The sequence below is a fragment of the Canis lupus genome, chromosome 7, assembly GCF_003254725.2.
Source record: "Canis lupus dingo isolate Sandy chromosome 7, ASM325472v2, whole genome shotgun sequence".
In the NCBI taxonomy this organism is placed as follows: domain Eukaryota; kingdom Metazoa; phylum Chordata; class Mammalia; order Carnivora; family Canidae; genus Canis; species Canis lupus.
Genome location: NC_064249.1, coordinates 16,154,327 through 16,180,268, shown reverse-complemented (window position 1 = coordinate 16,180,268; position 25,942 = coordinate 16,154,327). Strand labels below are relative to the sequence as shown.

The 25,942-nt window shown below is 39.6% G+C and overlaps 1 protein-coding gene across 1 annotated transcript in view; it reads right to left on the bottom strand.

Moving 5' to 3' along the window:
- Nucleotides 1-25,942, bottom strand: part of LAMC1 (laminin subunit gamma 1) — a 117,986-nt gene that overhangs the window by 41,949 nt on the left and 50,095 nt on the right. Inside the window, exon 2 of the mRNA XM_025430038.2 lies at nt 2,345-2,649. Coding sequence (XP_025285823.1) covers nt 2,345-2,649 — 305 coding nt within the window. The remainder of the gene's footprint in view (nt 1-2,344; nt 2,650-25,942) is intronic.

The following is a 25,942-nucleotide window of genomic DNA, read 5'->3' as shown; positions in this document are numbered from 1 at the left end:
AAACCACAACTGATCAAATTGGTACGTGTGCTATAATGACAGAGGACAAGAATGAAAGCTAGTTTTTCTCTAGGTTTTATGAGATCTAAGCCCTTATAATAAATGCCCTTTCATCGAGCTAATTTTAGTCAGATGTTTACATCTGTGGTAGATTGTTATAATAATGATTCCAATGAATCATGTCTGCCAGTGTCCACACCCCGTGTAGTCCTTTTCCACCCTGATTCTAGGCTAGGGCATGTGATTTGCTTTTGCCCAGGGGACGTGAGCAAATGTGCTGCAGCAGAAGTCTGATAAGCATGTGAGCACTGGGACTTACCCTATGGAATACTTCTGCCACCAAGTGAGGAAGCCTAGTCTAGCTTCCTTGAAGCTAGTAAGACCACAAGGAGAGAGAAATCCAACTCCCAGCCAACCTGCCAGCGAGTGAGCCCAGACCAACAGAGAATCATGAGAAATCATAAAGCTTAACGTAAATCGTTAAGTTTTAGAGTAGCGTATTATGTTTGACCACCCAAGACACCATTTCCATGTAAAGTCCTATTCTATGACTGCATATCAGCATCACCCGTGGAGACGCAACAAGCAAGTGCAGAGCTGCTGGCGTCTGTGTTTTCAGAAGGCTCCCCATGAGACAGGGAGGCACACCCCTGATTAAGAAGCACTGTTCAAACCATGCCAAACACCTGGCATAGAGAGCAACACAGAGGGCTCATAAAAGCTAATCCCTATGAAGCCTCCAAGTATAATTAGAAAGGAGAAGAGATGATGATTCCACTGCATCCAAACTTGGAACTCCAATAACAACTCCCACTCATGGCCACAACGCTAGGAATCTTTTAGTCGTCTATAATGTAAATAGCTAAACATATCTCTGTATTTCATGCTTATTATATCTCCTTTGAGCTTCATCTTTATCACTGCTCTCCTTAAATAAAAGCTTCTCAAGGGCTGAGTCTAACCCATTTTTTCCATAATGGGCATCTTAAAAAGAACGGGCTCTGGAGCCAGACTTTCTAGGTTTTGAATGCCAGATCTGCTGCTTAAAACTGTGCGATTTGGCGCCAGTTATTTGATCTCTTCTGATAAATGACATCAAGGTCTCACCTGTAAAATGGAGATAAAAGAAGTATCTACCTGCAGAGTTACCATGAGGGTTAAAAGTAAACTGTATATAGAGTGTATATATACGTATATAGTAAATATAGCTAATATACCTAAAGGGCTTAGAACGCTGCTTGGCACATTATAGTCCACTACAGTAAGTGCTATAATAAATGCTGATTATTGGGCAGCCCGGGTGGCTCAGCGGTTGAGCACCTGTCTTTGACTCAGGGTGTGATCCTGCAGTCCTGGGATTGAGTCCCACATAGAGCTCCCTGCATGGAGCCTGCTTCTCCCTCTGCCTGTGTCTCTGCCTCTCCCTCTCTGTCTCTCATGAATAAATAAATAAAATCTTTTAAAAAAATAAAAATAGGGATCCCTGGGTGGCTCAGCGGTTGGGTGTCTGCCTTCGGCCCAGGGCGTGATCCTGGAGACCCAGGATCGAGTCCCATGTCGGGCTCCTTGCATGGAGCCTGCTTCTCCCTCTGCTTCTCTCTCTCCCTGTGTCTCTCATGAATAAATAAATAAAATCTAAAAATAAAAAATAAAAAGAAAAAGAAATGCTGATTATTATTATAAATCAGCACATGCTTAGTAATATTCGTATCCAATGAAACCAGGGTCTCTTCTCCCATCTGGAGATCACAGCTTCTGGAGAAAGGGTCATATCAGCTATCCTGTCAAATCAGTTATCATTGCCAAATAAGCTCAAGTCAAATCAGCTAACTCTCCTTGGCAACCGGGTATGAAAACTAGAGCTCGGGATCCCTGGGTGGCGCAGCAGTTTAGCGCCTGCTTTTGGCCCAGGGCGTGATCCTGGAGACCCGGGATCAAATCCCATGTCGGGCTCCCGGTGCATGGAGCCTGCTTCTCCCTCTGCCTGTGTCTCTGCCTCTCTCTCTCTCCTCTCTGTGCATTCTCATGAATAAATAAATAAAATCTTTATAAATAAATAAATATATATATATATATTTCTAAAATTTATTTCCCAGAATATAGTGGCAGCTACATGAGAACACAAGAACATCACGTGGGTGACAGGAACAAAGCAACTTTCCTTCATATACTGAGAATACACAGGAGAGCAGAATAAAATCCACTGTCTGTCCTGCTGGAATAGATGCTACTCCTACCCTTACTTCTGAAGTAGGACCATAGGCCTCCATATAGCAATCTTGCTGCATCCTGCATGCATATGAAAGAACTAACGGGCTACAAAGCCAACTTCTGGACACGTTACCTGCAGCACAGGGCTATTGTCAAAGTTGTAGGCACTGGGCCTTCCTTCTAGGGTCGAAAAGGCCACGTTGCCCCCGGTTAGAGGGGAAATGTCACTGAATTCATCGGTGCACAAGGCCTGCTGCTCATCTCCTCCTGTCCTGATGAAGCCGCGGTTTGCCTTTGAGTAGGTGTTCTCGCAGGAGCCACTATAGTACTGGTAAGGAATCCAGGGCCCATCTTCCCGTGTGCGCTTGTAAATGGCGAAGCTCTCTGGGCGGCTGGTATGGAACTTGAGGCGCACATACGTGATGTCGAAAGCTTTTCCTGTGGGACAAACATGAAGTTCATAAGTTATATGTATGAAGCAAAGAAATTCCCTCTATTCCCAATTTGCTTTGGAACTTGACAAAGGGAGGATACACCCTAGACGAAGATGGTTCTAGAACCCACAACACATTGGCTATGTCCAATAGGCAATTCTAAACCTGGAAATTAAAAAAAAAAAACACAAAACCTGGAAATAGTGTGCATTTTGACAAGTTATACTTGGGTTCATAAGTTGGCTCATAAAAGCTTGTTTAGGACACACATTGTTTAAATCTTATTTGCCATGAAAAATGGCAGCTGTACTTACACTATTTTTTTTTTTAATTTATTTATTATAGTCACACACACACACACAGAGAGAGAGAGAGAGAGAAGCAGAGACACAGGCAGAGGGAGAAGCAGGCTCCATGCACTGGGAGCCCGACGTGGGATTCGATCCCGGGTCTCCAGGATCGCGCCCTGGGCCAAAGGCAGGCGCCAAACCGCTGCGCCACCCAGGGATCCCTGTACTTACACTATTAAACAAAACCAAAACTGAATAAAATAGTGCATTTATTCTTAATGCTGGTGCTTCAGCAAAAGCAATTTAATTAAAAAAAAACAGAAAAGAAAATATTTGTTGACTTTCTAGATGGGTATTCTGGAAACTTTCAAGGTATTTAAAAACTCATTCTATTAACTATAATGTTACTTCTCAATGCAGAAGACTATCTTGAATACTATTATTCTACTTATCTATCAAGTTAAGAGAGGAATTTGAGAAAGAGAAAAGGACAGTGATTAAGAGATGGGGCAGAGAGTAGAGCAGGAATGAAGAAAAAATTCCTCCAGCAGCTGAACAAAAAGAGAAAAAAGAGAGAGAGAAAAGGAGAGAGGGGACTTTGAAGAAGTTGTTTGCGTATGTTCAAAGAATACACAAGATCCAAACACTGAGCAAGAAAGGATAGCAAAATGAAGGAGCCACTGGTCTGCTGTCACTCTGGAGGAAGAACCATTGGTCATACAGCTCCCTAGGGCAGCCAGGGCACAGTCTAATGGCTGGGACAGCTTGGTTGCCAGCCAGCATGTCATTAGGTGGGTCAAAATGATAAAGTCCAACTGTTTTTTTTTTTTTTTTTTTTTTTTATTTATGATAGCCACAGAGAGAGAGAGAGAGGAGGCAGAGACACAGGCAGAGGGAGAAGCAGGCTCCATGCACCGGGAGCCCGATGTGGGATTCGATCCCGGGTCTCCAGGATCGCGCCCTGGGCCAAAGGCAGGCGCCAAACCACTGCGCCACCCAGGGATCCAAGTCCAACTGTTTTTAATCACCTTTCATTCACCAACTGGATCTTTCCATCTCTGACAATATAGATTCTCTGCAACTTCTATGCTATAGTGAAGATCACAGATTGGCCAACAAGTATTTGTTGGGCACAACTACACGTTCAGTCCTCTGCTGTGTACTTTGGGGGACAGGATGTGTTAGACATAGAAGGTCCTTGCACTCAAGGAGCTGACAGTTTTTCCTCCCCAAGTGAATTGATTCTGCAGGAAGTAACATACTTGTCCTCTCCTACAAAGCCCACAGAAAAGGAATTCCTGCACAGTCTCAGAAGTGTTGAGGAGAGACTTCTGCCATCTTGTTACTTCCTCATATCCACTCATCCCTAGGGGAGAAGGAGTGACGGTCACCTGTAGCCAGTATGCTTCTCGGCTCACTCTCCAGCCACCGGCGGGAGGGCCTCCCCTCCTGCCCTCCTCAATGCAAGACAGTATGTCTGCCTTAATGCCAGGGAGGCCCGCGGCTGTTCTACTACTAGATATGGGACTACATGGATGAGTTTCACTGGGCTAGAGAGGTAGGGGAGGGAAAGAGCAGAAAGCCCAGGTAAGTCATGTATCCAGGCTCTATTCTTTAATACAGTATTATCTATAATAAAATTAATATGAGCCATAACTAATTTGTAGGTGGTCAAGATCTTAAAAGAGAAGTTCGATTAACTGTGCATGAAACATACACACACACAGTTTTGAACTCAAAGGTGCGTGGCATGAGGAAAAGAATGCAGGACTAGGCACTGTGAGACCTGAGCTCAGGTTCTGGCTCCTTCAATGACTAGCTGTGTGATTTCTGCTCTGCCATCCTCTCTTCTGCAAAAATGAGGGTATGATCCCTGTGCCACCTTTCTCAAAGAGCTGTTAGAAGGTCAAACTAAGATCTTGCATATACTTGGCTAATTGCAAAACTCTATACAAATATGAGGCATTATTATAATAAGAGTTTAGAAGAAAATTCCTGAATTAGGATCCTGGATATGTTCACATATAAGGGTCCGATTGTACGAGTGACTACATACAGTTGCCTAAGAACATTATACAAATCTGAATCTTCCGCCTAAGATTCAGTACGTTTTGCCTAGACACAGGTTATGCAAATCTAGTTTACACCCTACCTGTTAAAAGAATGAAAATTTAACCTCTATCTCTTTACTGTATCAAAAATGTTAAAATGTTACTCTTGAATGAGGGGTGGATTTATAATATAGTATCTATGGCATTCCAGAGACTAAGATATTCTGGAATGGTAAAACAATTGAGTTTTATTCAGGAACAGGTGATTTGGGATGCTCAAAGTCTGACTCACTAATCTGTGGATTATGGATTACCCTGCTTTTCTACTCTGTCTCGATTTCTGACATCTCATTGTTCTTTAACAAGTCAACCTGCAGGAAACTGATCAAAGGAGAGAAGATAAAATGGAGCAGGGAATACTTTGTTCCAGACTAAAATCTGCACTACAGAGCCACACTCTGAAAGAAACCGGCTTATGTGGTCACTCTCACTGCTGCCACAGACACAGAGCAATGGGTAGCAGAACATGAGTAAGCAACTTTGCTAGCCTTAAACTTTGAAGCAAACTAGTTTGCTGGCACTGGCCCTACCTCACTAAGCCTTGTTTTCAGAGCTGCCTATTTCATTCTAACTCACAGCAACAGTTGGAAGAGAAAAAAGAGCTCTGTGGCAATCTGTAAAGGAGGCTCACACATTCCACATGACAAGACAGCCACGGGTACCACCCTCAGAGTTCAAGCCAATCCAGGAGTGGATACAGACCATTGCAATTCCACGTGATGAGTGCCTTAATAGGGGACATGTACAAAGTTTTGGGAGCATGGAGGAAAGTCCCCTAAGCTGGATTTGCAGGATCAAAACACATTTTCTAGAAGAAGTGACGTCTACGTCCGGGACCTTAGGAATGCAGAGGAATTACCTAAAACAAACAGCGATCAGTTGTCTAGGCAAATTAAACAGCATGTATGAAAGCCCAGAGACCACAGAGGAGTGATTTCTGAGGAGTGAATAGAGCAAGAACTGGAGGGTGGCTGGAGACAGGTTCACCAGGAAGGAGAGCAGGCCAAGCCTGAGGCCACATTAAAGAGCAACTTCAGCCTAAGGGCAATGGTGAGCCACTGAAGCATTTATACAGGAAATATATGATGAGATTTTTTAAAATTTTTTAAAGATTTTGAGAGACAGACAGTCTCTGAGAGCCAAGGGAGGGACAGAGGGGGAAGGAGCAGGAAAGGGAGACAACCCCAAGCAGACTCCATGAAAGTATGAAGCCCAGTGACCCTGAGATCATCACTTGGGCTGAAATCAAGAGTTGGCCACTTAACTGACTGAGCTACCCAGGTGCCCCCAGATTTAATTTTCAAAAAGATCGCTCTGGCCACTGCCACTGGGTAGAGATGAGATTGGAAAGGACAAGACTTATAGTTGGTAGAACAGTTAAGACAATGTCGTAGTAGTCCTGGAGAGATGACAGTGGCTGACAGCTAGAATGGAGAGAAATGAGTGGATTTGGGTGAGGTGGAGGAGGCTGACCTCAGTAGTAACAGTAACATATGGATTGTAAGGGGGAAAGGGAGCCATTTCTGAAGCCTTCTCTACTTCTAGTCTGTGAACATGCTATTTCACTGTCAAAGCTCCTTTTCCAGAAATAAGATGGAAGGATTAAAAATCACATTGTTTTCTAATTTAAAAACAAGTAGATGGAGAGTAGAACCATCCCTCAAATAAAGGCCAGGGGAGGTTAAGCAGGATTGGAGGCAGGGGCGGGATGTGGAGAGGAGTTCAACTTTGGATATGCTAGTTGTAAGGTGCCTGAGGGTCATCTAAACAAGAGGAAATGTCTAGCTGGGAGTTGGATATAAGTGGTCTGCAAGCCTGAGAGAGATGTCTGAGTTAGATACACAGATTGGCAGATTGGCAGATGGATGGATAATGAAGGTTGGGTATGGTGAGACCAATGAGGCAAGTGTGCTGAGTGAGGAGAGAGCAGACTTTTAAGATCACCCTGAGGGCATTAACATTTAAGCACAGTAGGACTGCAGAGAAGGCTGTGAGGCCCAAGAGAGGACAACAAGTAAAAGAGTATAAATATGGAAGCCAAGAGGGTTTGAGGAGGAAATAATAAATGGTGTTAAAATATGCTAAGAGTCATGTAAGACAATAACTGAGATGTCCATTGGCTTCAAGCTACAAACAGGTTGCTGCTGTACCTCCTGAGAGCAGTCCTGTGGGCAGAGTGGGTGGGACTGAAGATGAACGGCAGATATGAGGTAAGGATGTAGTCAACGACATCTGGCTAAAGGGGAGAGGAAGAGGAGAAGACAATAGTGGGATGGGACACTGGGTCATGGAAGATTTTTCTTTCTTTTTTGTTTTTTTAGATAGGAGATATGATGCTGTATTACATGCTGTTGTGCTCAAGTCCCCGAAGGGGGAAGGCTAAATGTGGATACAAGGTGGGGAAATAAGAACAGGATTCTGTGCTGGTGAAAGAACTGGTTCCATGCCAGAGAAAACCTGCACCCTTGCTTTCTCTCTGGGTTCCAATGCAAGTGACTGAGTAGGTTTTAGGGAATGGAAGTTGAAAGAGTTCTGATGACTTCATCTTCTCTGTGCAATGAAAATTAAAGATACCTGCTAAGGGGGAGGGGTTGAGAGCAAAGCCAGTGGGGAATATCTGCAGAGGGGAGAGACTTCCTAAAAGCCACTGAAGAGGCCAGCAGAGGAAGCAGACCAGATGAAAAGAAGGCTTGCTAGGCAGAGACAGGGCTGCCGGGACAAGGGCAATGGGTTATGACTTTGTATAGACATTTTTGTGTGGGTATAATTTTCCATAGTCACTTCGCACCCCGTTTATAGATAACAGACAAAGGGTCTGAAATCACTTCAAGGAATTTGGAATCTAATCTGAATAAAATGGGAAGCCAATACGGACAATGGAGAAGAGTCAAGTGTTAGTTTATCTACCCACAATTACCTGGAGTCCTGCATAATCAAGAACTGTGAAACTAAGTAGCTGGGTTTTATTCCATAAAACAACTGCTAATTGAGACCTGTCAAGTATGTCTGTTCTCATTCTCTCTCTTCCTCACCATACCTTCCTACTCTTTATCTATCTATCCTACTCGTTTCACAGTGGACAAAGTAAAAAGATCTAAATTGTAGATCAATAGAACACAAGACCAAGTCTCTGGATTCCCAGTCCAATGATAGCTACTCTACTATTTTTACCCTGTGGGAGCATCCAAAAGTAGACAGTATGACTCTAAGCCAAACAATTAAGAAAATCAGCAAACAGAAGTCTAGAAAGTACTGAGCAACTATATAACTAGAACATCTTCCCCCTCCCACCTCATGTTCGTGCGCATGAAGACTAATCTCTAATACACACCCTCAAGAAAATATTTAGCTTCTGAATGTTCTACTGCTTTTCCCTTTCTCCTGCTGCATTCCTTCTGTAAACAAAAAGACTCAAGTACAGATGCTTAGAATGAAGCACACAAAATTAACTAATACTTCCTGTTCTGACTCCTTCAGTTCATGCTGGCTGAGGGAATGAGAGAAGTGGAGGGGGCCCTCTGAACAATGAGAATCCAGCCTTTGTTAATGCAGGGCCAAGCCAAGGAATTCTGCTTAAGCCTCCTACATGGTGAAGTATTTCTAATCTCTCTGAGTAGGGGAGAAACCCTTCCTGCCTTAGAATTGGAATCAAGTATTGACTGCTGGAGAACATAAATGCCTCTCTGTTATGTGCAACTCCAAGGAATTCCATGAGGATCTTGTGAAACAGCCTCCTTTACAATGAAGTAATGAATGACAATGGCTATACAGAATTTGACAAAACTTCAACATGCCTTTCCGTGGCCTGAATTCAACAAAGAAAACTAGTTCATTCTAAAGTATCAAATTAGGAGTCACTGATTCACTATTGTTCTCATGTGCTAACTCCTGAGAGTCAGAAAATGACTGTCCTTGAAGCCAAATTTGATCTTAGTTATATAAAACTTTTAATAAGGTTGTAGTACATAAAGTCAATTAGAGATGGTAGACGTTTAGGCTACTAAATGGGATTCTCCAAATAGTTAATACAAACAGTAGTCACAGAAAGCCGCTATTTGAAAATGTTTTCATTTTTGTTAGTATAACTGCTGGCTGAAATAAGAGTTCCCAGGACAACGTGTACAGCTGCGTACCAGCTGTTATTGTTCCACCTCGGCAGACAGATTGTACAAATACCGCCTGGCCAATCAAGATGACCCAGGGCCAAATTAATGCTGAATGTGGGATCCTCAAGTAGACACAGATGGGTGATCAGAGAGGAAAGAGGAATAGTCACACACAGAATGTGTTGAAGTGATATGGGTACATAGAGTTCATGCCAACTGCTAGAAAACCCAGCCCTCATTGCTGCTGAAAAGCTAGTTTCTATGGTCTAAAACTCATCCTCAAAATAGGTTGTTTTTAAAAACTTTTTATCCTATTTCTTTCCCTTAAATTTCAGTGCTCCTTTTTCATACCCTCTCTGTCAATCAGCTAAATGCCAACAGTGCAAGCAGACAATTCCATACAAAGTACATCTCAATCAGCACAACTTATGAACGAGGATAAGTAAACTGTATAGCTTTGCATGAAATAGTCATTTTAAATTGAATTTATTAAAGTAAATACAATGGAATTTACAATTTGAGAAATGGAATTGAAATTCAAATGAAGAAAATGCTTCCATAATTCAAATTTCCTAATACATGCAATAAGCACTTCTAATCATACATGAGCCACTGTCCTGACAGAAAGACATGCTGAGATTAGTGGCGCTGGACTATGGAGAGTTTCAATTCCAAACTGCCGTTATGAAATATACAAAGCAGGTAGATGAAGTAGTGGCAAAGATAATTACGATAATTACTTGAGTTCTTTTAAAAACTAAAATTCTAGGGGCACCTGGGTGGCTCAGACAGTTAAGCAACCAACTGATGATTTTGGCTCAGATCATGATCTCAGGGACGTGAAATCAAGCCCCACGTCTGGCTGCATGCTCAGTGTGAAGTCTGCTTAGAGTTCTCCCTTCCCGTTTCCCCTTTACCCCTCCCTGCCATGCTCTAAACAAATAAATAAATAAATCTTCAAAAAAAAAAAAGTTAAAATTCTATACCAAAGGCTATTTATAAAAACAATGCTATGGCTATAGCAATGGAATTACGGGGAAAACAAAAGTTTTGAAGCTGATTGGCATGATTTGGGGGAAGATAAACCCATAATCTCTTAGGGAAACTAGATGTTTACATAAAGTACCAGTTTAAAATGTAAGCCAAAGAAGACAGTTCTACTCGCTCCCTACAACTACCCCCAAGAACTACCACTTAGTGCTATTGCTGAATAAGACCATGGCACTAACCTGGTATAGCAATTCACAAAAAAATAAATATTCCTGCTTGTATTACCCAATTGCAATACCCAGAAATGCCATATACTCTTCAGCAAAGTGAGAGTCAAAAGTGACTTGGCTTAATACACTAATTAAATGAGATCATCAGCCAGCCATTATGTGAACAGAGAATTCTTAACTGAAGACTAGAATATCAAAGGCGGGGGGAGGGGGGTGTAATTTCAAATAGGTGCAAATTATTGTTGAAGATAGATATTTTCTATTATTTATATATAAAATAAATTTATCCTAATTTGTATATCTTTATAATTCTACTTGAAACTTTCACTAGAAGAAATAAGATTCCCAAGTAAGATTCCAAGCCAAGAACTGAGCCTATGCCTTATTAACCCAAACCTCATGTTTACAAGACTCAATACCAGCCCTAATTCAGGCTAGTGGGTCACAGGCATGCCTGAAATCCTTGAGCTGAACTAAAGGAATGAAGCCAGCATTTACTCCCACTCATCCCAGTTAAGGCAAAAAATCTACTCTGCTGAACAACAGAGTTCTAACTACAAGGAACTGACTGACATGTGGAATTTAATGGAATCCCATAGAGAAAGTAGTTAATTATAATACTAAGGAAATAAAGAAACAGACAATGAAAATACAAGCTGCATAAAACCCATAGTTTAGAAATGTCTAAATGTTAAGATAGGGAAAAGAAAAAAAGACACCATAATTTTTTGGGAAGCTATTTCTTGTTCTGTGACATCCACATGCTATTGAGAATTGACTAATTTCTGGTTTTCATCAACAGAAGAGTAAAGAATGGGAAAAGAATAGTGAGAAAATCTGGAGGAGAAAAGATCCTAATATATAGTTACAATGGTGCAATAATAGACTGAGACTGACTCTGGTAAACCCCTCTCCTCCAAAGTCACAGAAAGTTGACCAACAGTGTACTTTTATTTATTCAACTATTTACTAGGTGAATTTAAGTGAAAGTCAAGCATGCTATTTGGAATACTCAATGCTTTATTTTGCTAGAATGCCTTTTACTTTCCAGTTTCTTTAACTCCTCATAAACTTCCCCTATATTCCCCTAGATCATATATTATTTGTATCTGTCCTCAAAAGAACAAACTACAAATACTATAAAATATGTTACATACTTAAATATTTTTCTCAGTTTTCACAATTGCTTAATTTCCTACCACTGCCACCCATTAGGTCAAGGATAGTAGCCCAACTGGTCTTAATAACTGCAAGTCCAAATTCTTCCATTTCATTCAACAAATATTTACTGAGCACCTGTTATGCACTTGAGCTAGAACAGAGTATAAGACAGATAAGGTCCCAAAATTGTGGGGCTGACAGCACAGTAGGGGATGGAGTAGGTAAGGGATAAAGGACAGTTACAAATCAAAACAAAATGTTATGTGTTTGATGATAAAAGACACAATGAAGAACAGGGTGGAGATGGAAAGCACAGAGAAGTGCCATTTAATACACTGTCATCAGAGACATATATTAGGTGATATCTGAAGAAGTGAAACAGACACAGAGGGAAGAGCATTCTACATTCTACAAAGGACAAATGTAAACACCCTGAGGCAGGAGCATGCTGGCAAGTTCTGGGGAATGGTGAGGCCAGTGTGGCTGAAGTAAGATGAAGGAAAGTATAGGGGATGAGGTCAGAGAAACCGACAGGAGGGACGGACCGCCAATCACGTAGGCCCTGTAGGTCATTGTTAAGACTTTGGCTTCTACCTTGAAGGAGATGAAATCCCACCAGACGATTTTGTACAAGGGAGTAACATGACCTGACTGCTATTTTAAAGGATCATTCTGGTTGCTTTATTGACAAAAGAATATAGAGGGGACCAAAAATGGATAAGAAGGCTAATGAGGGGCTTTTTGAAATCACCCGGGCACCAGATAATGGTAGCCTGGTCCAGGCTAGGAGCAGTGAGTGCTGATCAGATTCTGGGCATATTTTGAGGGTAGAGCAAATCAGGTTTTGTTTGTTTGTTTGTTTGTTTGTTTGTTTGTTTGTTTTTTGAGGTTGAGCAAATCAGTTTTACTGATGGATTGGAAATGGGGCGTAAGGTGTGGCTGAAGCAACTAGAAAAATGAAGCTGCCCTTTATTGAGCAAAGAATATGGTAGAACAGGTGTGGGGATGGAGAGCAAGAAAATGAGGAATTCAGTTTTGGATATTTCAAGTTTGAGATGCTTATAGAACCTCTAAGTGGAGATGTCAAGTTGACAATTAAGATATACAAGTCTGGGTTTTGGGAAGAGCTCCAAGCAAGACAGAGAAATCTGGAAGTCAACGCCTTACAGATAGTATTGAAAGCCATGGGGTTAGATAAACACACCTAGGGACTGGATACATACAGACAGAGGAGAGGTATAGAACTGGTTCTTGAGACATACCAACTTTCAGAAGTGGGGGAGACAGGGAAGACTCAGCAAAGGAGACTCAAAGAACAGCCACTGAAGCTGAAGAAAATCAACAGAATTTCAGGTCAAATTTTTTTTCTTTTTTTTCTTTTTTTTTTTTTTTAGATTCTATTTCTTTATTCATGAGAGACAGAGAGAAAGACAGAGACATAAACAGAGGGAGAAGCAGGCTCCTCGCAGGGAGATCAATGTGGGACTCAATCCTCAGACCCGGAATCACACTCTGACTGAGCCAAAGGCAGACGCTTAACCGTTGAGCAACCCAAGCGTTCCAAGAGGCCAAGTTTTAAAAGATGTTTTAAGAAGAAGGGGATGGTCAATAGAACCAAATGCTCCTGAAAGGCTAAGAAAGATGAAGACTGAGCATTGGTCACTGGATTTGACAACCTGGAGGTTACTGCTGCCCTTGACAACAACTGGCATGGTAGAATGAAAAGGGAATTCTTAAAAAAAAAAAAAAAAAAAAAAAAAAAAAAAAAAAGAAAAGGGATGAAAGCCAGAGTGGTGTTTGTGTGTGTGTGTGTGTGTGTGTGTGTGTGTGTGTGTGTCGGGGGTGGGGGGGCGTTGACAGAGATTGGAGACAACTAATAGAATTTTCCAAGCAATTTTGCTATAAAGAAATAAGGTATAGATGAAGGAGAGAAGAGGGGGTTCGGGGATAAATTGCTTTTTAAGGTGGGAAGACAGCAGTGTTATGTTGATGGGAAGGACCCACTGCAGCAGATGAATTTATATTGAACAGTGAGTCTCTTCCCTGGTGTTGGAGATGGAGGAGTATGTACAAAACACACCTACTTTGGTCCACCGCAAAGTTCTTTGAGACTTCTCAAAGATTTCCCTCAAGAAAGAATAATGGAATTAACAAGGGTCACTGTAAGCTTCTAGATTAAGGAGCTATCTGGTACCCAAATAGTTCAAAACCACAGGAGCTCTGGAAGGCCACTCCCCAGTAGAGCCAGGCTAGCGGTAAGCTTTCCTGCTACAGTAGTCTCACAATCTGGCCCATGTTAAGGACTGGACTGCCTGTCAGAATCTGTAGAAAACATCTGAAAAAAACTGTAAATTGTTGAGTTTTATCCCCAGAAGTTCCATTTTTATAGGTTCTGGGTGAGTTCCCCAAATCTGCATTTTTAAAAGTACCCTAGGTGAGTTTTATGTACAGTTACATTGAAGCCATATTGTCCCACTGTGAACTCTTCCTTGGTTCTCAAAGACTTAGGTAGGAAAAGAATTCTGGGGGTACCTGGGTGGCTCATTTGGTTAAGCGTCTGCCTTTGGCTGGGGGATGATCCTGGGGTCTTGGGCTTCCCGCTCAGCAGGGAATCTGCTTTTCCCTCTTCCTCTATTGCTCCCCGAGCGCTTGTGTGCTATTTTTCAATAAATTCTTTCCTTCCTTCCTTCCTTCCTTCTTTCTTTCTTTCTTTCTTTCTTTCTTTCTTTCTTTCTTTCTTTCTTTCTTTCTTTCTTTCTCTTTCTTCTTTCTTTCCTTTCTTTCTTTCTTCCTTCCTTCCTTCCTTCCTTCCCTTTTCCTTTCTTTCTTCCTTCCTTCCTTTCTTTTTAAAAAAAGAAAGAAAGGAGTTCTGACATTGGTGCTGCCCTGTAGAGTGAACTCAGACAATCGTAAGTGGTGAAACTGATTCTCACACGTCAGTATGTCAAGGTGAAATTTATTGCAAGCATTAACTGCACAGGCATGAGCAGTGAACCAGAGTAACAGCAGTCTCTCTTTAGACACATTCAGATGTTCAACTCACGGGGGCTGCTCACTTCCCATCCAAGGAGGCCAGGTGACTAGACCAGCTGAACCCTAACTCCCCAGCATTTTTTTCCACGCCAATTTCCTCTGTCCGTCAAATTGTACCCTCAAGGCCCTATTTCCCAGGCAAGTAGAAATATACTGATTTTTGAGAAAACTCGCCTGCTGCTGGAGGTTTCACAGTGCTATTTTTTCCACGCAGATACTGGTCAAGATTGCCTGAAAACCAAATTCCCTATCACCTCTGGCTCCCATACTTTTTCCTTTCTCCTCCAGAAAATGGCTAATATTTAATAAAAATGATACAAAACCAACAGCAATTCTCAATGGCAAAGAAACAAATCTGGAAGCAAAGAAGTAACTTCTGCTTCGGTACACTCAAAAAATAAGAAAACACTCTTTCTTCTTTGTCTAAAAGCCTAAATTTGTTTAATCCTAGTCTGTGCCAGGTAATGTTGGCATTTTCAGGGAGGGAGTTACATTCTGTTGGTTCAAGATCAGTGTAGAAATATTTACTTTTCAGAAAAGAAATTTCACGTATAAAAAATTAGATTTCATACATATATGTAATTAAATAGTAATAATTTTATATACATTATAAAGGGGGGCTTAAGAGCCAAGCACCAAGAGTTATTGATACTGGAGAGAGGGAGAGGAACTGGGAGAGGGTAAGAAAAAAGGGGAGGAAGAGGAAAGGGGGAGATTGAGATTGGCTGAGGAATTATAAGAACACTCTAAAAATCTAGACTTGATAGTCTAGATTTTAAATACTCTCACAGTATTCGCATCTGACCTGCAGGAAGTGCTTTCTTTTCATTTCAGAAAGACTTTGAAGTCACTGATCACATCTCCTTCCAGACTCAAGCCTTAGGACACACATTTAGTAGTTTAGAATCAACTATAGCCTACAGACTGAATGTAGCCAACCATCTATTTTGTAAATAGTTTTACTGGAACTAAGCCACGCCCATGCATTTGCACTCTGGCTCTGGTTGCTTTCTGGCTTCCAGGGCAGAGGTGAGCAATTGTGAGAGGGAATGCATGGCCTTTAACTATGTGGCCTTTCAAAGAAACCATTTGCCAATCTTGATCTAAGAAATCAAAGACCATAAGAACAAAGATTTCTACTAAAACCTCTTCTACCTCCTTTTCTGCAAGGCACACTGTTTTTAAAATTTCGTCCAAGAAAATCTGAATTACTCCTTTCTTGACACAAAAAACATGAAGAAAGTTTATTCAGAAATTTTGATAACATTTAAATAATTGATTAATAACAATTCTAATATATCTGATATGAGAATTACTTATTACTTGATGGGGGGAAAATGCCACCTTCATCTTTCTTGGCAAATGAACAGGCAAAAAGATCAGCTGTTACAGGATGAGGGGATAGAGATGTAATTCATTTTGAAAGTCAAATCTGTAATTATCTTCTACAGCCCACAAAAATTAAACCAGCCAAGCAGAAAGAGAGGAGACAACAGTGCTGTGAAAAGCAGAACCATTTTTCCAGAGGTGCCCTCTCTGGAATCCACCCCAAGTGGAGACTTAATGAGCAGTAACAGCAGTGAAAGGAGGGATATGGAGGGGCGCCTGGGTGGCTCAGTGGTTGAGTGTCTGTCTTCAGCTCAGGGCCTGATCCCAGGTTCCTGGGATCAAATCCCACATCAGGCTCCCTGCATGGAGCCTGCTTCTCCCTCTCTGCCTATGTTTCTGCCTCTCTCTGTCTCTCATGAATCAATCTAAATCTTAAAAAAAAAAAAGAAAGAAAGAAGGGACATGGGGAAATCAGCTCAAACGGCAATCATCTCTGGGACAGCAGGAAAAATAACATGTTGATAACTGCAAATAAAGTGGAAAATGCGAGTAGATCCCATTTAGATCTCTGCGAGAACCTCCTTCCACTGTTGTCTGGGGAGGAATTCAGTCCTACACACAGGCCTCCTTGTGCGTCTGCTCTTCTGAGCGGATGGACAATTTACATCATGAAAATACTCTGCCAGCTGGCACTCTCTCCACAAGTGACTGATTGTGAGCAGATGCCTTCATAAGATAAGTATAAACGAATACCCCCTTCTTCATTTTTCATTCATCCACCCTCTTTGCAGAGGAATGGAAATGCACACCCTACACACTATCTTTTAGAAACCAAAGTTTGTGTTCTTCACATCCCTTCATCTCTCATGGGCTGTGCTTGAACTTGCTATTGCGTTCCTGATTAAATTATGGCCCCACCAAGTATCTAGCATGTATGCAATCTCCCTAGATTATTTGTAAACAATCTAGCACTTCCAGGTGCAAGCATCTGCTTATTTCTTCTGAAGAATTAAACTCTGAATATTCTCCAGTATAGCCTCAGTTTAGAACATTTGATAATCTACCACAAGAATCAAAACTTCCATCTTCTAGATGCATCTTCAAATTTGCTTTTTTTCTAGTTAAATCACCTTCCCTTTACTGTACATTATAATCCCCCAAACTCATTTTAAATTTCTCTTCAATTATAAAGTAGTCAAGAGTTTTCAATGCCCCTTTCCAGAAAGAAGAAATTTCTTATGATCACCACTGAAACTGTTTTAATAAATTATGTATGTAACACACTCAGTGAGGGGATGTCGAAGGCAAAAAGACCATCTGACAAATTATTCACATAGCATACTTCAGGTAGGTCAGTCAAATTCCTAGGACTTCAAAAACATAAGCCTTTCTTATCTGCTTTTCCTTCTACATTGAGAGCAAACATTTAGCAGTCATATCAGAAGAAATGTTCTTCAAATCCATCCTTCACCATATTTCAAACAGACAGCACTACAGTTCTCATCCATGGGAGTATTTCACATGCACCACAATGGGACTTGTTCTACCTTTCTATTTACATTCTGGAGGACAGCCAAAGTCCTTTCTAGCTCTTTGATCTGATGCCAGAGACTTGGTATCTAACATCCACCTGGAAGACATTCCCTTAGGAGCAACATGACCAAAGAGGAATTGGGAAGGAGTAGGAAAATACTGTATAAGCCCATCCTACATCCTATCACTCCCCAGCTTACCAATCTGTGCAAGTTACTTGATCTGGTGCAAATTCCTAAGGCATGTTATTGCAAGGCATTCATAAATCTGGACAACTGTCCTTCATTTTATACCTTTGAACTGGATCTTAAAACTCTCCAGCATAAACTAAAACGTCTATTCTAGCTTTGCCATCTCTTTTTATCCTATACTGTTTCTCCCTGCAGAGTCACTCTCTAGCCTTTACTCCTTCCAAACCCTACCTATCTTCTAGGTTGAATTCAAGTACTATGGTCTCCATGACATCTGACACTTGTGTTATCATCTTACTTACCTAGTATCCAAACCACAGGATTCAGTACTTGAGTGTTCACTCCTTTGTATAAGTTTCTTTTACCTTAAAAGCTATAAACTTACTCAAAAGTAAGGAATCTATCTGTACTTTTTGGGTATCCTCAATAATAGTATTTTTCAAGTGTTTCTGAGCATGAGACATAGTAAAAACAACAGCAACAGAACAAGAACCAAAAAACATCTTATATTGCAATCCTGAACACACACACACACACAGAACTGAAACTCAAATTTGATAAAACAATACTATCTATGGTATTATAATATGGTATCTCTATTTTATTTGTTATAAAAATGCTAGTTACAGCTCACTAAATTGGTTTTATGATATTAGGGAGTTGTAACCCACCATCCCTCGGGCACTGTCCTTGACACAAACCAGGTGCTCAATAAATATTTGTTTACCAGATCTATTACACACAGCAAGTCAGAATTCTACAATGAAACAATGTTTTCTGGACACTGACAAAGTTTAAGATGATGGCCTTTAAGACCTTATTCCAATTATTTTAAATCAGGGCAATATTTTTAAAAGAGCCTAACTGTGGCAGCCTTTAACAAGATCAAAGGAAAAACCCCCTTTTCCTAATGGTAAAAGGCCAGAAATTCCATTCATCAACATGGCATCCTTAAGAGGATGAACCAATCCTTCCAAAGAAGTTCTTCTTAGCAGCTCTGGTTCCAGAAGAACTTCAACCATGGGCATGTAATAAACCTTCAGGGTAGTAGCAAGGATTTCCTCTCTGTGGGATGGAAGGAATAATGGCCAGTGCTGGGGGTTAGGTTTCTACTAAAGACAAGACATTTGATTACTTATTGGGAAACTCATTTCTCTGTATATCTCATGTTCATGGTACTTTTTTCATTGGTTTATCAGCACCTGAGATTATCTTGTATTTTTGCATGTTTTGTTTATATGTCCACTCCTCCTCCCTCTCTCCAACACACAAGAGGATAACCTTTTGTGGACCGGGAGGTCTTGCCTTATCTATTCCTTCACTATGAGGTACATTTTTGTTGTCTTTCAAAGGGAGAGAAATGTCTGACTTGTAAAATAAGCAGCAATCCCATATAAGAAAGACAGTGGCCCAGGTAAAACTGGTTTGTTGTTTCATTCTTTATTCACTGATTTATTCATTTTGCAAAAATATGGTAAGAAGTCCTGCATGCCAGGTGGCTGGTTAGGCACGGAAGATACAGGATGAAAAAGACTGTCTTTACCCTACAGTAATTCTGTATGATATATAAGGAAGATGCAAATAATTAAAATCCAAAGTGGGAGACATACTATACTAGGGAGTAAGGATTAACCATATATCTGTTTTTCTCCTCTGTAAAATAAAGAGCTTGACAAGATGCCCAGATCCAAAAAGTCTGCTTGATTCTACAATCTTATGTGTCAGTAACATTTTTAAAGACATCTCCCTCACCAGATCTTTTTTTAACATTTTATTTATTCATTCATAAGAGACACACAGAGAGACACAGAGACACAGACAGAGGGAGAGAAGCAGGTTCCTCACAGGGGAGCCTGACCCAGATCGGAGATCACACCCTGAGCCCAAGGCAGATGCTCAGTGGCTGAGCCACCCAGGCATTCCTCACCAGATCTTTTTAATACTTCCTTTTCTTATGGGAATATTCTAGAGAAATGTTAAAAATGCCATAAGAACTGATTTCACAAAGACAGATTATATCATATCTGCTGGTTTCCAATTAACTTAAATTCTAAAAAGAATTAAATAATTTTCTGAACCTACATAGTGCTTTTGCCATTATTCTGTGCTCAGTCAAGTCCTGTAAGCCCAGCTGCAGGTAAATATTTACATTGAATAACCTGCAAAGGATAACAGAAGTTAAGATACAATTTTTAAGGTTAAAACTTCCTAATGAATGAGCACAGGGTTCTCAAATAATTGTTTCCATCTTTAAATGAGAAAAAGATAACTCTTGGTTTCTATGTCCACAAAAGCTGAAGCAGTTCAATCTCCAGTCTCTGAACAAATAATCATACATCTTTGTCCACATCTGGCTATGAGGGACAAATAACATGTAATGTTTTAGATTAAGTTCTTCAGTAGCAAGAAAGAATGGATTTTCTGCTCTTGCTTCTCTCACTTGAAAAAGCAAATGTCTGGAGCCCTTTGAAAATTAGCCCAATCTATAAAACACTGGAACTAAACTCAACTCCCACCACTACTTGGCTCCCTGCATTGTTCCACAAGCTTGGAACAAAGACCCCATTGACTTACGCATGTAGGCGGATTAGAATTGCAATGCAGCATGTAGCACATTGTTGCACAGTGATTCCATGCTGATAAGTCAAGGAAGCCTTCTCTAGATTTTTCTCCCTGTTTTCCTTCCTTCCACAGCAATAAAATTTCAAATATACCATATAACATAGATGTATAATTTGGCATAAAACAGACCTGTTTATGTATTTTTAAATGGAGAGACAGGCATTACTTTACTTGCCTGCTTATACTTAGTGCTGTTTCCAACCCTTGTCAAAGTCTCATAAAAGGCCAAACCAAGTAGACATGTGCTAAAAGTCAAACAAAACTATAAGTTTATAAATGCCCAGGGAGAGCCTATAGATATGAATATAATAAAATATAATAATATGCTACTAGTAATATATTAATAATATATATAACAATGAAAACGGGAAGGAGCTACATGGTAAAAGCAATAGCAAAGGGACAGCATGAGGGTAAACCAATTCTCATCCATTTTCTCTAGAATTTACGACCAAGTTTATAAACTTTTTTTTAGTCGCACCTACTTTCTAATTTAATTTCTAAGCACATTCTGAATGCCTGAAGTAATGGAGTATATGTGGATGAATGTGTTCTGTGCCCTCACGAAGTAAAAATCTAGTGGGACCACAAATCAAAGTATAACGCAAAGAAGGAAGTACAAAGTTTTAGAAAAGGCATAATCAGAGCAGACTGATTGCAAATGAATGATTTTGTAAACTTTTAAAAAGCAGTTATGGACAAATTTAGATTTTTCTGAATAACTGATGAAATATAAGTGGATGGTTTTGACGCAATAGATGAATAATAATATGCACCCTCAACTATATTTTCTTTCAGTGCTTCTCTTGATATCTTACTATATGCATTTTTAGAATATTGACATTGAGTAAAATGCCTGGCATTGTCATTCTTAATGCCAGAATAAAAGAAGGGAGCATTGTACGGAACTCACAGAGAGAACTTCTATGAATACATGTACAGATAAGGACAGAGGCTAGTTCTACATACCACATATGCCTGAATATAATAATGAGCTAAAATTGCTCCATCTATTACAGGTTTAGTTTTATCACCTTGATTCCAGATTTGGGGATTTGAAGATCTTATCTCATTAACTTGGGTTTTTAGACTTAAGTGCATTTAAAAAAGCAATTAACATTCCAATGTGATACATATCTTTCTAGTTAACCCCTTATCTCCAGATGCAGAAATTCACAGGATCCATAACTAGTCAAAAACAACAAATATGACAAGGTTCCTATTAAGAATAAAGTATAATCTCTCTGAACCAGTATCTTTCATAATTTCAATCTGTATCTAAAATATCAAGGAAAAAAGCATATTAAATACACAAACACACACAAGCAAGCAAACAAAAAGCAAAACACAACTTTTAAAGGTTAAGGAATAAACAACAGAATAAATTGAATAAATCTAAGAGAGAACTTTTACTGCTCCAAACAAGTAAATTCCAAAGAGAAGAGAGAGAAAACTGATCAGATCAAGTCAACACAAGCTACAGTACCAAGAACAAAGCAACAGAACCCACAAGAGAGTACAGGAAAAGGCATTCTTGCAGTCAGCAATGCCCCCAACCACGAGTCTCCCCTGTTCAAAACAACTCAATAGGATTATTTCTGAGATCACAGTGTTTAAAAAACAAAATTGCTATGGAATTATTCTGCATAGTACATCAAAGAAAGCTCCACTTCTCCAAAACTTTTAGCAAGTATACGTGTTTGCGTGTTTAGGTCCTTTCTTCTGTTCTCTCTAAATTGTAAAGAAGCAACACTCACTGTTCTGCAGAGTACCTCTTAATTACACCAACTTCCCAAACTCATGAAGGACATCACTGGCTTTTCAAGCTACTTCAAGAGACTATAAGGAAAAGATCAATCACTAGGTAACAACTAAAATCAACAGGCCCTTCTTTATAGAGTTAAAATATTTTTCTGTGTTTAAATACTTTATAAAGTATTAAATGGTGGAGAGGGACATATTGGGGTCTCTAAGAGAAAAATTAATTTTTCATATTTTGCATGTGCACTAATGTTTTGAATGCTAAGTGATTTTCTGCCAAAATTTCAAGCTTCAAAGCTTCAATAACTAGTGATCAAACCTGTAGCATTAATTAGAATAATAATGAATTGGTGATTGAGATGACAGAAAAGCAAGAGAAACAAGTATAGACTGACTTTGCTCTGAAGCAGTTTTAAGAAAGTGTGGTCCAAGTACAGTGTCCCACAGGCCTACAGAGGTCCTGAAGTAGGAATATGCTGATGCATAAAAGCTGGTTCTCAACCATCACAGAGTAAGGGAAGAGAGAAAGTAAGTTAACCCCTCCTGCCTTACTACCCCAAACCCCAGCTTGGTTCCGTTGTTTCCCTAGGGGGTTTGGTAAAACACAGGAAAGGATGATGAACAAATTAATAGTCATTGGACATGTCATGGAACAAAATAGAATTACTGTGATGTTTCCTCTCGTGTTTCTCATTTTTCATCAAAACCCCCATGACTGTATTCCTTTGGTCCTTACTGCTAAAAAATAAAACTGCCACAGCTGAGTTGAACAAAATATCCTTCCCTACTCACAGGTAAAGGTAAATGAAATTGGGCTGAAGAAGTTAACAGGAGGTGTGTCTTACAATCAAAAAAAAAAGTTGGACAGCACATAGCCTTTCAAACAGTGTATGGATTCCTCATTTCCATCCTTCTTTACCACTGTGGAGACATATTTATAGATTCACTATTGGGAATGACTTGCCAAGGGAAGAAAATTCTCTCTTTATAATAGCTATAAGATCTGGTAAAATGACAGAATGAGGTTTTGTGATACATGGCTTATGACAGCTGCAGAAGCATTTATAGAAACTGGCCAGACAACATGATGCCGAATTCACTGATTTCATATGTCTCAGTGTGCCAAGAGATGAAGAAACTGTGACTGTACTCACTACCTCCTACCCTTCCTCTCCACACAGAAGGCAGCTGAGAGTCACAAGCCAAAACATTTCAAGTATTGAGAATTTGAGGATTTAATGTAAAAGAAATGGAAGGTTTAAAAATTCTCCAAGGATACAAGAGTTTTCTATACCAAATGTTTGTTCATTCCAGTCACTGTACTACACAGTTAACACCATACCTGAAGTAAGCTAACTCCAGAAATTGTAAATTCCCTATCTCTGGGGAAGGATGAGGAGGCCAGATCATTCCTATCTAAAATGAGCAAACAAGACAGTCCACTGGGATGCGGTGGAAAGAAAATATTAGAAACTCTGTTTACGTTTAAATTTGACTTATTCTTCTAAACTTTCCATTTACTATATTTGTGATGTATATATTATTATAGCATATATGTGTAGCATTTATAAATAAGTTAGTATGCATATACTGTGGATATATGCCAAGAAATATTTTACTACTAGTGTGCTTGATTAAAAATGTTGTGAGACCATGGAGCCAGAGAGCCACTTAGAGCCTATGCTTGTGAAGGGACTCAAATACTGCGTAGGACTTTGAGATAATCTGAGAGTTCACTTCCTAACTTTAACATCCTTTCATTCTTGCTCAAATATATCCACAATTTTAATAACCTGTTTTTGGAAAATATTTTCCATTAGACAAGAAAAATATAAGCAGTGGACAAACTATTTCAGTACAATTCTTTGAAACTTAAGTGAAATTGAGGTTGTATTTGAATTTAAATGTTTCCTTTTGTAAAAGGAATGAGATAAAAGCCCATCTGTACACCCAAAGGTAGATAAGTGGAAGTGGTTTCAATTACTTTCTATTCAGTTACCTGATATTTAGGAAAAGTTTCATCTTTTATTCTTGCAGCACTGAATACAAAATTTCCAACATTTTTTTCCTTGTAAGACTCCAATAAGATTAGGAATTAAAAATATAAAATGATCAGGCCAGAATAAAAAAGACAACTTTTACTAACTCATAAAGTGTCAAATGCTCTGTAATAGAGGGCAGATGGAAAAGAAGTTTGATACGCAGCTCTTTCTTAGGGAAGTAAGCCTGCCTCCCCTTCGTTAATAAAACATGTGACTCTGGCTCTCTGCTCAAAGTCCCTATGAACTAAGTTTTTCAAAACTTGACAGTCGAGCTTTAATGGACCCCATAAAGATTGGGGAAATGCTCAATAAATCATGCCTTTGAGGCTTTAAATGCTTTTGCCTTCTATGTACATAGTGAATCACACACTATATGATAAGCTTGTATGGATATTCTTCTTAGACAATAGTACTTGTTTTCTGCAGGGAAGTATCATTCTTGGATTCTGAATACTCAGCCTTTTCTAAGTTATAGATTCACAGAACTTAAGAAAATAAGAGCATAAGAAATGCAATTAATCACTTTTCTTTATAAAAATACTATATGAAAAATATATATATAAAAAAATAAAAAAATAAAAAAATAAAAATACTATATGGAGGTGCCTGGGTAGCTCAGTCAGTTGGGTGTCTGAATCTTGGTTTTAGCTCAGGGCATGACCTTGGTGTCATGGGATCAAGCCCCATGTTGGACTCTCCACTTGGTGTGGAGTCTGCTTGGGATTCTCTCTCCCTGTCCCTCTGCCCTTCTCCACACATTCTCTCCCTAAAATAAATAATTTTTTTAAATAGTATATGAATAACACAAATTTATGCATACTCAATGGCACCAACCCATAAGTCTATAAGACACATATGACTGTTACTATGTATTTGATCTGAATAATTTCATGATTAATTTTAATTAAATTTCTCTTTAGAATTCTTCCAGAGAATAGAAACATAAGGAATACTTTTCAACTCATATTATGAAGTTAGTATAACTTTGATATCAAATCAGACAGGAGCAGGATGAATAAGGAAAATTACAGGCCATTAATCACTATGCATAAAGATGTAAAACATGCACAAATTGAATCCAGCAATGTATTTTTCAGTTATAAAATTGTATGGTTGTTTTCTAATTGATGACCCTTTTTTGCTATTTCTCACTCTCTGAAGAAATCTTCACACTTGTACTTTTTCTGAGTACAAAACATAGATGTTTTATAGACTAATAATTTCAGTAACTAAAATATGTGTCTGCTTCTCTTTATTATTTTGCTAATTTTCTTTCATTATATCTTGTTTTCTTATATGTCTACTTATCTTTGACTATCCGCTAGACAATGTATTTTCAAAATGCACACACATAAAAATAATTTGAGATGCAGTATCTTCCTAAAAAATAATGTTTAAGGGGTACCTGGGTAGCTCAGTGGGTTAGGCACCTGACTCTTGATTTCAGTTCAAGTCATGATCTCAGGGTTGTGAAATCAAGCCCCTCGTTGGGCTCCATGCTGAGTATGGAGCCTGCTTGGGATTCTCTCTCTTTCCCTCTGTGCACCAACTTGCATTACTTGCTCATACACTCTCTTTCTTAAAAACAAAAGTTCAATTGTTTATGCCAGGCACCTGGGAGTGGTTCCAAACTGGCTCAACCTGAATCCAAGTTCAAGGCTTAAGTGCCCCTGGATTAGTCAGGTGATGCAAAACTGGCTCTAAATTTATTTTCAAGATGGCATATTTCTGTTTTCACTTTACCCAGAAGATAAGGGCCTTTTAGGGACCCAGATGAGAGGTTTGGGAGGGCTGTCAGATGGTCTACTTTTGATAGGTCCTGGACTCTGACTTTGTCTCCCTTGCCCCATGAGGCTACCAAAACCTGTTTTGTAGCTAAAAGTATACCCTACTTTTCA